General features: G+C 42.2%; 1 protein-coding gene across 1 annotated transcript in view; it reads right to left on the reverse strand.

Annotated features, from left to right (window-relative positions):
* Positions 1 to 265: 265 nt before the first annotated feature.
* LOC122802148 (inverted formin-2-like) overlaps positions 266 to 12005 on the reverse strand; it is a 634538-nt gene continuing 622798 nt past the window's right edge. Inside the window, exon 7 of the mRNA XM_044071825.1 lies at positions 266 to 294. Coding sequence (XP_043927760.1) covers positions 266 to 294 — 29 coding nt within the window. The remainder of the gene's footprint in view (positions 295 to 12005) is intronic.

The following is a 12005-nucleotide window of genomic DNA, read 5'->3' on the forward strand; positions in this document are numbered from 1 at the left end:
TTCTTGTGTAACAAATGTAAGAAAACGGTGTTATGATCTGAGCTTCAAAAATGTAACCACAGTACACCCTGCTGGAAAAAAGCTGACGAGTAAAACATTTTATGACTAATCTCAAGCTGGCAGACAGGATGTCTGGGCAAGGAAATTCTAAGACCGAGATAACTACTAGGTTTTACATGTAAAGTGTCTTACTGCTGTGGTCTCCTGGCAGGTTCAGATTACAAAAAGAAATGTTAACATTTTAAGTGCTGTGAGCCACGGAAACTTAAGAAGATGCGTCAAGAATGATGTAATCTGAAATGACAGAGCAGTAATGTGCATTATCAATTTAAGACTTTCTCAGAGAAAAAGATTTAGCATTTTGTATTTGTTTTCAGAGCGGACAACTCTCTAGCACTTTGCCTTGTAAGTAGGATTTAGAACAGCTTCTCTTAGAGAATATAGACAGATTAGTCTAGCTGTTTTCTGTATTTATGTCAGACTATCCTACAACACTGTTTTAAAGTATTTTCCTGGGATTTCTGAACACCCTATTAGCACTGTGTTGAATTGAGGAGTACTGTCTTGTGTTTTTATTTATTAAATATTTTAAACCTTTCAACTGTGGCTGTTTTGTGCAGAGATAATTTAAGCTCTCAGAGAACTTGCATGCATTTGGTGACGCTGTATAAGCCACCCCAAAAGCCTTGGCCCTGGATTACACTTACTATTTGGTTAACAGTAACAACACACAGAGGAATTGGTCACCCTTCGGGAAGGGCCTTATAGTAGCTGATAAGTAGTGGTTGGTGGCAGTGATTTCTACCTTACAGTCTGAGCAGGAGGGGGCATAGCTGGAGAACATGTGCCAGCCTCCCCCAGGAGAGTCTGTTTGTATACAATTCATATCTCAAAGTGTGTGTGTGTGTCAGCTACTTGGGGAGGGACGCAAAGCACTGGTTGGGCACAGGGTGGTGTAGGTTTTGGCTTGACCACTCAGCTGAAATCTGTACACTATAGCAGTGCCAGTGGGGAGTCTTATTGGGGATCTGGAGAGAAAGGGAGAAACAACCCTTAGACTGACTGTGATCTGTGCTATCTTAAGGGAAATTGTACTTGACCGTGTTTGTACTTGAGGTCTATTATCTTGTCGAAAGACGTGTTTAGCGAACACGTCCGACAAGTAAACAGCAAACTCAGTAATCACCGAATGGCCAAATCAGCGACTTTTCCCCAGGGGAAAAAAGTGCTTGGCAGTCATCGGGGATTTGCCCTTTTCCTCACTATTGTGCAATCTCAGAGTTGGTATATTTAATTAGGGGGGATGTTGGGGGGGGGGGGCAAAGCCCCTCACTATGTAGGGTTTGAATTTTTTTTTTTTTATTGGGCCAAGCGCTTCTTTTCCCCTGTGGAAAATGTCAGTGATTTGGCCATTCGGCAATTACACGCTTCGCTATTTACTTGTCATTTGCAAAACACGTCTTTCGACAAGATAATATAGACCCATGTTCGTGATATCCTCCCAATGTAGACACCCCACACTGGTGTTAGTGGTGAGGATTGGGGCTCCTTGATTACTGGGTCAGTGCACGGGCGTCACATTGTTTGGCAGTGGTGGGATACCCACATCAAATATTGTTTGATAGTGGTAAGTTAGCCATATCACATATTAATTGGCTTGTGGTGTGGATAGAGAATTCTTGCAGCTTGTGTACAGTGATCACTGAAGCTGTTTTTGCACTCTAAATCAGCTATGCAGTGAACATTCAAAGTTCATATCAATTGTTTTATTTCTTTTGTTAGCTTAGTAAGTCAGGGAGAGCAGGCAAGCATGTCAGCAGAGGAGTATGGTAAAGAGACAAGGAGCCAGTTGACAGATGTGTCAGGCTAAAGGACTGGTGCATGGAAACCTGACTAAAGCAAACATGATTGCAGCTTTGGTCACAGCTGCGTCAGAGAACAAAAATCAGGACGATGATCAGACTGGCCATGGAGATGTACAACACTCAAATCAACAGCTCAACCTTTCTATAGAGTTGGAGGCCAAGTGTTTGGAAATAGAAGCAAGAGAGAATGAGGTGTCCAACGACTAAGGAAAATGAGAAACTGTGACGTCTGCAGGTTGAGGCGAATGAGAAACTGCTACGCCTGGAAGCTGAGAAGGAGAAGCAGCATGAAAAATATATGCTGACTCCTCACCAGTGTCATTTAGGTAATGGGGAAGGGCGCAACCACACCCCAGAAGCACAAAAGGTCAGTAAATTTCTTCCACAGTTTACAGAGGTGGATGGCACATTTAACATCACATTCCCAGACACAGGCAGGTGCTGATGCAGAAGAGCATGGTGCGACACTTTGCTGGAAGGTATGGGGTGCTCTTAATGCAGCTGTTATTGAAGTTTTAGCTAATCGATTAAAAACAGTGGGGGAAGAAGTCTCTCAGATTGTATATTTACAAGCTTTCTGGAATCCAGACCTATGGAAGGCACATCTGCATAACAAATTATCTGCAGCAATCGTTAGAGAATTATGATGCTATGCAGTTGCATCAGTTAAATTTTGATGGTAACATGACTACTTTTGTAAATTGGGAAAAATGCACTTTGCAATCTTTGTATGTAGAAACTCAAAAAAAATGCACAAATTGAACTGATGTTACAGAATGAAAATTTTGGTGACAATTGTTTCATAAATGGGTACCTGATACAGTTTTCTCATTATAATGTTACAGATACCACTGTTATGTCAATTTATGGTATTACCTATGACATTTATAGTTCCAGAAAGATAGGAGTATTGGTTGCCACAATTTGAAGGTAATCATACAGATAGGAGAGGGAAAACGTAAAACTGAGTATTGTACACAGACTCAAAATGGATTAATTTGTGGGCAGCATTCGCCTGTCTATGAACCATGCTTACTGCAGCATCGTTAATCTGTGCGAGTGGAACATTATGCCTTCTTTTCAAATGTTTATAGAAGTGGCTCCTCAGCATATTTGTCTGGTTACAGATCAGGATGTAGGTCATAACTTAAGATTACCTTTTGTCAGACGTTTATCACATGTTGATTTCCTTAAATGGAATAATCAGAGCTGTGCGTTTACTAAAACCATAGAAGTGGATACTTCCATAAATTGGAGTTATGATTTAATACAGCTTTCTAATATATCTGTATCTTGGGATAATTCAAGGAAAACAATGAATACTACTAAGATTCTCAGAATATTCTGTATTATGAAGCACTGAGCATCATTGCAAAAGATAAATTAAATTTGGCTGAAAAGACCAAAAAAGACACTGCTCACAATTGGTGGGTTATCTTTATGGGCTGGTACACATCAGGGAAAAATCTGCTAAATTGGTTAATGCATCCTGTAGTAGTAGTTTTAGGTATTATAGTCATATTAACTATCTGGAACTGCTATTTAAGTTACCACTTGCGAAAATCTTACAGAATCCAACAAATCATGATGGTTAACCTGAATAAATTGGAAAAGATTTCAATGTGTGCAACTGAAGTCAAAAAATGAACAGTCATTTACCGCCTTTTAACTTGAAGAGGGAATTGCGAGATTTGACATTCTGCTTTCAGCAGTGAACAAGTTAAAAATGGCTTTCAGTGGATTTGTCTGAAAATGTAAAATAAATGCTCTGCTTGTCAGTGTAGTACAAGTGCACATAGTTTATACTCTTGGCAAAAGGCATATAGCTTTGCATTCATTGTCATTAGAAATCAGAAGTAAAATATTTTATCTTTATAAACTACAGAGTTTGTGAAATTTATTATCTACAAGCAGGTCAAGACAAACTCTTGTTATGCAGCTGTGTCTCGTTAACAGGACGTGCAAGATAAGGGCAAGACTGAGGAGTTATTCTTCAGGAATGGAATGTTTGAAACACGGGAAACAAACTGTCAGCAGACCAGCTTCAAGGGAAAGACTTATTATTCTGGCAAATTCCCTAAAATTGCTGATGCAAGCTAGAAAGAGACTATAAAGTTTGGACTTCTTTTGTATGAGACACATCGATTCTTACAGTTGAGGCTGTAAGCTGAAGTACGGTTTTGTTACATGTGTATCTTTCATTGTTATACTAGATGTTATTTTGTATGCAGTAAAGGAATGTTCATATCAGATTGAACTGCCTCAATTGTCTTCATTGAATAATGGTACAGACTACCTTTTAGTGTAGTAACAATTTTTACAGGATAATTTTGATAGTTTCATTCATATGTCTGTGAGGGTATGTAAACAGCATGATGTTACCAAAGGCTCTGGGTATGGTTCCTGACCGCCTTACTCCATGGTAAAGTTGCAACTATTTTGTCCAAGCTATCTGATCGTGACTTTTTAAAATTATAATGCTGTAACCAATTGTTAGCTAGATTTTTTTTAAGCTAACACCTGAAGCTTATAAGAAAAAGTTCCGTGAGCATAGCCACAAGACATATGTGAATATGTCGCTAAACTAAGCACTTATTTTCATAGCTGGGTGAGTGGATGTCAGGTTACCACTTTTGAAGGGCTGGCAGACCTTTTGGTGTGGGAACAAGCCCTTAGCACTTTGCCTGAGGACACGAGGATCTGGTTAGCTGATAGACAATGCTCCAGATGAGTTGGAAAGAAGAGCTACCTCTATACCTTGCAAACAGGGCATCCCTGCACAGGAAAGGGCCCCCCAGTGCTACTCATGGGTCTAAGGGAATGCATGATGGGCAGCACAGACTGCCCCAACAGAATCTGACAGTAGCAGGTAAGCCACTAGTCCAGGTACATATCCAGGACCTAAGGTTAAATGTTTTAAATGCAACCAGTGGGGTCATGTAGCATACAGATGTACATGGACACAAGGTGGGGAACAAAAGTTGGGAAAGTGGTCTCACCTTCAATAACCAGATCACCACAACAGTCAGGAAATCCTTCTAAGTGGCACACCTCTTCACCAAGGGCTTTTCATCCAGAAAAAAGCAGGTCATCGTCCCACTGTACTCATCCTTCATTAGACCAATTATAGAATACAATGTCCCATTTGGTATGTACCTCTCAAGACATCTACAACTGAAAAGGCTGCAGAAATAACTCACTGAAGAATCACAGGCCTAAAGCAGATGCCCTATGATGACCATCTAAAAAACCTCCAGCTATACTCTGTCGCATATAGTCTACTCAGAGGCGATCTCTGCTTAACATACACGGCCATGTCAAACCCACAACTGCTGGACATGCTACACAAAGAAATCCCAAACCCTCAGTCACACACTTCAGGGATCTAAACCTTGTCATCACAATGAACAAAACATGCTGGAGGGATAGGCTCCTGACCCAGAGACTCCCCAGCCACTGGAATAGACTGCCCATACATGTCAAGAAAAGCACCTCTTTGGCCCTCTTCAAAAGGACCCTTAACGATTGGATGGGAGATAGGAAAGTCACCCCGGGGATCACATCAGTCTCCCTGCTAGACAGGTGTCCAGGGAAGTAAATATTGTGGGAATAAATAGCCAGGGAATTGCTATGGCTAGGCTTGTATAGGCCCTAGGGCCAAGAGCCTAATACCAAACTATGAAAGCCAGTAAGTGGGAATGACAAAATGCCAACAGTATGTTGTCTTGAGACAACAAAGATACCAAACTACTATAAGAGGTTATATCCTATCATAGTGAATGGCACAGAGGCCATTCCTAACACAGAGAGCCTCTGACAACCATTGTGAAGCATGCAATGGTTACAGAGGAACATTACTTGCCTGGGAAGTCTACTCCAGTCAGAGCTTAATGAGGGACCCCATTCCAAATACCTTTGGCTATCACCTTGACTGGGAAGGTGGAAAAGGAAGCCAGCAAGTAGGTGTGTGAGGATATTCCTGCAGATGTCCTGATAGGGAATGATTTTGATAATGCCATACCATGTAAGCATGCAGTTACATGCAATCATGCTTGGAGACCAGCATGTGGGTTTGGTAGCCTAGGGGAGACCCAGACAGACCGCACACTTGCAGCCAGGACCTGTGAGGCAGTTACTTCAGTGAGGGAGCTACCCTGTAGCAGTGAGACTGAAGGTGAGGCACAGCTGCTTGTTGGTACTGATGTTCCCTTGGACAGAGTGACTTCAAGGGCAGAGGTGAGTAGTAGTACCCAGGCTGACACACAAGCACCACTGTCAGGGGATATCAGACTTCCTGTGGAAGGGGAGCTGGGGAGTGTTGCAAAGAACTGAGACCGGCTCGCCTCTCAGACCCTACATTACAAGGCCTAAGGCAGGTAGCCAATGAGGCACCTGATTCTCAATGGAAGGGGGACTCTGTATACTGGGACAAAAGGTTACTGTACAGAGTGCATCTCTGAGTGAGGGCTAGAAGGCAATAGGATACAGCAGTTGGTAGTGCCTACAGCCTACCATCTCTGGCACCTCTAGCCATTGCCCATGATATTCCCTTTGCAGGTTATATGGGCATAAAACATACAAAGATGTATTATGCAGAACTTTTATTGGCCTGGAATTTCGAGAAACGGTAACAGGGTACTGCAGGTCCTGCGAGCAGTGCCAAAAAGTAGGCAAGGCAGGAAAGGTGAAAGCTCCGTTGATGCCTTTGCCTGTGACTGAGGAGCCATTTCAAAGGGTAACTATGGATATTGTGGGGCCTCTGAGTACTCAAGTTCAACAGGGAAAAAAGTATATCCTAGTGGTAGCGGATTACACTGAGATACCCAGAGGCAGTGGCTTTGTCCTCCACTGAGGCAGAAAAGCTGGCAAATGCTTCGTTAAAGTTTTCAGCAGGGTAGGTTTCCCAAAAGAAATACTGACAGAGGTGGCAATTTCATGTCAGACCTGCTGGCTTGTCTGTAGAAGTACTGTGGGGTGAAGCACCTAAAGACCACCCCCTACCATCCCCAGACTAATGGTCTTGTTGAGAGGTTAAACTCTACACTCAAGTCCATGCTACTGGCATTTGCAGACCAGTTTAAGAGGGATTGGGATACACATTTTCACCATCTGTTTGCTTACAGAGAGGCTCCCCAGGAATCCACAGGTTTTTCACCCTTTGAGTTGCTGTATGGGCATAAGGTAAGAGGACCTCTAGATTTCATTCGAAATGAGTGGGAAGGAGAGTGTGAATCTCACAAGAAGTCTGTCGTGGCATACGTCCTAAACCTCAGGACAAGGCTCAGGGAACTCATGGGCTTGGCCCAGGAGAACCAGGCAGAAGCCCAGCGACAGAAAAAGATCTGGTATGGCAGGAATGCTTGAGCTAGAGAGTATGCTATAGAGCAGCAGGTAATGGTTCTCATTCCTGTCAGACACAACAAGCTGCAGGCAGCTTGAGAGGGACCCTACAAGGTGGCAAGGAAGGTCAGGGATGCTAACTACATGGCAGAACTGCTAGACAGGAGAAGAAACTGTACCATGTTAACATGATGAAACCTTACCATGATAGGGAGGCCCTTGTGCAGAGTATTTGCAGTGGTCTACAGGAGGAGTCTGAGGGAGATCAGGTGACTGATCTCCTCAGTGCGGCACAGACAGACTTCAGTGAAAGGGGTAGCAATGTCCCAGCAACTATCTCCTACCTAGGTTCGAGAAATCCTAGCAGTGTTACAGGAGTTTGGGGACATGTTCGCTGAGAAACCAGGGTACACCCAACTGGTGCAGCACGAGGTGGATACAGGAACCCAAAGGCCTATTAGGCAGGCCCCTTATAGGGTGCCTGAGAAAGTCAAAGACTCTGAGGGAGGAAATGCAGGAAATGTTGGAACTAGGAGTAATTCAGAAGTCCCAACAGTCCCTGGGTCTCCCCAGTGGTTCTGGTGCCAAAGAAGGATGGCAGTACCAGGTTCTGTGCGGACTACAGAAAATTAGTCACACAGAGTCAGATGCTTACTCCATGCCTAGTACAGTTTAAGCCCTAGAGCAGCTGGGTGGGGCTAAGTATCTTACCACTACTGATTGGACCAAGGGTTACTGGCAGGTGCCCTTGACTCCAAGTACTAGGGAGAGGTCAGCCTTTGCGACTCCTTTTGGCTTGTACAAGTTCAAAAAGATGCCTTTTGGGATGAAAAATGCCCCAGCAACTTTCCAGAAGCTGGTAGATCATATTCTAGCAGGAGTAAGAGGGTTTGCCCTTGCTTACCTAGATTTTCCCATCTACAGCCATTCCTGGCAAGAGCACCTTCAGCATGTCAGGGAAGTGCTGGGCAGACTACAGAGGGCAGGGTTGACCATTAAGCCTAGCAAATGTCAGGTGGTTATGGCAGAGGTCTCCTACCTGGGACAGTGTGGAGTGGTTAGATCAGGCCAGAACCTGCCAAAGTGGAAGCCATTCAGGCAGGGTACTACAGAAAGTCCGTCCCCAGTTACAGTACCATAGCTGCTCCCCTCACAGACCTGACAAGGAAAAACAGGCCAGATAAGGTAGTGTGGACCACAGCATATGAGCAAGCAATTCCAGAAGCTTAAAGAAGCTTTGAAAGGACACCCTGTGTTAGCCAGTCCAGATTACAGCAAAGACTTTGTTGTGCATGTGGACGCTTCGAACCATGGGGTGGGGGCTGTACATAGAGGGAGAAGAGCACCCAGTGATTTATCTCAGTCGTAGGCTCCAACCCAGGGAGGAATGCTATGCAGCTGTAGAAAAGGAATGTTTAGCCATTGTGTGAGTACTGCAGAAACTTCAGCCTTATCAGTATGGAAGAAAATTCACTGCAGTTACAAATCACAATCCCATAATATGGTTAAACCAAGCCAGCCAGCAAAATGCCAAGTTGCTAAGGTGGCGCCTAGAGTTGCAAGCATGTATGTCAGTGCAGCACCGCAGTGGGGTTTAGCAATGCCAATGCAGATGGGCTCTCAAGACAAGGAATGGGGTAAGGTATACACAGACTCCAACCTCTCAAGCAAAATTTCTCAAGGGATACTTGAAAAACTTGCTTGAATTCTCAGGGGGGGGAAGAAATGTTAAACTGAAGGGCTGCCAGCCCAGCCAGACAGAATTTTATAAATAATTCTATGTAATTATAAATATTAACAGGATCCACAGGCTTGTGTAACAAATGTTAAGAAAACTGTGTTATGTTCTGAGCTTCAAAAATGTAACCACTGTGCACCCAGATAGAAGAAAGCTGATGAGTAAAGCATTTTATGACTGTCTGTTCTCAAGCTAGGAGACAGGATGTCTGAGCTAGGAAAATCTTTCTATTGTTCCAAGACAGACATAATTACTATGTTTTACATGTAAAGTGTCTTTTATTGTGGTGGCTTCCTGGCAGTTGCAGATTACAAAAAGAAATGTTACAATTTTAAGTTCTGTGAGCCTGGGAAACTTAAGTAGAAGACTCGAATGATGTAATCTGAAATTACTCAGCAGTAATGTGTATTATCAATTTAAGACCATCTCAGAGAGAAAGATTTAGCATTTTGTATTTGTCTTCAGAGCCGACAACTTACCAGCACTTTGCCTTACAAGCAGAATTTAGAACATAGTTTCTCTTGGGGACAGATGGGAATATAGCCAGATTAGTCTGTTTTCTATATTTATGTCAGACTATCCTACAATATTGTGTTAAAATATTTTCCTGTGATTTGTGAACTATTAGCACTGTGTTGAACTGACTAGTATTGTCTTGTGTTTTTATTTTTTTGTTAAATATTTTTAAACCTTGTGTAGAGATAATTTAAGCTGTGAGTACTTGCATGTATTTGGCAATGCTGTATAAGCCACTCAGATAGCCTTAGCCCTGGGTTACACTTACTATTTGTGCAATTGTCAGCTTTTGGGAAGGGCCTTATTGCAGATGATAGTAGTGGCTGGTGGCAGTGATTTCTACCTTATAGTCTGGGCAGAAGGGGGCATAGCTGGCAAACCTGTGTCAGCCTTCCCCTAGGTGGAGGCCTTTTTTTTAACCATCTGTTGATATTTTTCATGCAATTGCCAATGCTTGATCTGTTTACTTAGTGGCGCGTCATGGAGGGTTTCAGTCAATACACATGGCTTATCTGCCTTTTAAAGACATCACATCTCTCTCTGTATGCTAGGATTCTTCCTTTCTGTCCATGGTAATGAGCAAGTGCCAATTAAAGGTATAAAGATTTGTTTTCATCTCACTTCCACATTTAGTGCCAGTTACCATCTGAACCTAAAGATTTTTTTTTTTTTTTTTTTTACCAAACCTCAGACCTTTCTGACCTGCTTGCAGCCTAGTGCTGTTTATTTTTCTGGATATTCCTGTTTAACTCTTTTTTGCTACCTCTAATTTGGCATCACCTGCTCCTCATCTGGGCACACTAGTTACCCAATATTGGCCACCATCTTCATATATCTATATAGATATCTATATAGATATCTATAATAGATATCTATATATATATCTCATTTCATCGAAAGTTCATTCCATCTAAAGTTCATTACATCGATAGCATTTTTGGGTGGGGGGGCCCCACACCCCCCCCCATGGGGGGGCTGTACCCCCCCCTAACTATATATATCAACTAACCATATATACATATATATATATATATATATATATATATATATATATATATATATACATATACACTATATATATATATATATATATATATATATATATATATATATATATATATATACACATATATATACACATATACACACATATATATATATATATATATATTGTCCTCCCTCATCTTTATTTCTCTAGCATTAACTATATTTTATCTCACTTTATTTTCCAATAATACTAGCGTTTCTTTCCTCATTTCTGTTTATTCTTTCCTCATTTCAGTTTATAAACCTTATTTTATGCTCATGTTTCCCCGTGGTCTAAACACACAGTACTTTTACATACTACCCTATACCCACTCCAGACTGCACTTTCATAAGAGGGCATCACACTCCTTACTGATCGTTTATATTTTTTTCTCCAGTCTCGACCTGTAGCTACAACTGTTCTTACCACTCCGTTCACCCTTGCTACACTTTGACTCACTGTGCTCCCCTATGCTACCCGCAAATCGTATCTGCTCACACTAATTGCACCCTTATACCTCCCATGCTCCTCCTAATTCTATTTCTGAACAATTTTCTGTTAATACACATTACCGCCTGCCTCCTTCACCTATCCACCATATACCATTAAATTATTTTCTCTTGCTAACACATACGCTCTTTTATAATATCTATCCCAATCCCTTTCACCTTTACTAAACTTTCTCCTCCTACTACCTTACTTGCACTTTCTCAGAAAAAAACTTTGCCTATATTTGACTATATAACATACAAGCCAACACCATGTCCCCCCATCACCAGTACTTATTTCTCTACCTTTCTTTCTCCTTCAACAGACATTCTACCATACATCTACCAATGCTTACATCACTTCTATACCAAATACAGCCATATTACTGAAACTGTGTAATCAGGGTATCATCAGGTCTGTTTCAAACACATACTAACTTCTCCTAAAATCAAACTTTAAAAGTTGCAAACTCCCCAAGTCTCAATATTACTTGAAAAACCTCCTCATTTACACTTGCCACCTATATTTCACTTCCCTCTCTGATGATGTTCATCCTAACTCAGAAGATAAACACAGATGGAACATTATGAGACATAGTCTTATGGTGGATGGTTTGTGTGAGGCCAGGATAATGTCACGTACAGGTGAGGGAGGGTTATCCTGCCTGAAAATCAACAGAAGTGGAGAAACCAAGCTGTCAGCTTGAGGCTGGATAGGTTCGGGTGATTCAACCCTTGGAGGTAAGAAATCAGGTCTGGAAAAGGGTCCAGAATCCACGGTCGACATAATAGATGAGGCCGAAGGAAGGGGAACCAAACTTGTCAAGGCCAAAATGGGGCTATGAGGATCACTCTGCATTTCAACCAAGTAGCTTTATGAATTAGGGAATCAGAGGGATGGGGGGGTGGGGAACAGGCATAGAGCAGTCCCGTGGGCCAATCGTAAATCAGAGCGTCCCTCGGGGACTCCCCCTATAGGGGGAATAGGGCAAAATAGCTTCTGCATTTGCTGTTTAATGGGGGAGGTGAAT

Source organism: Protopterus annectens, chromosome 5.part0, assembly GCF_019279795.1.
Source record: "Protopterus annectens isolate FY-2018-M chromosome 5.part0, PAN1.0, whole genome shotgun sequence".
NCBI classification, from domain to species: domain Eukaryota; kingdom Metazoa; phylum Chordata; order Ceratodontiformes; family Protopteridae; genus Protopterus; species Protopterus annectens.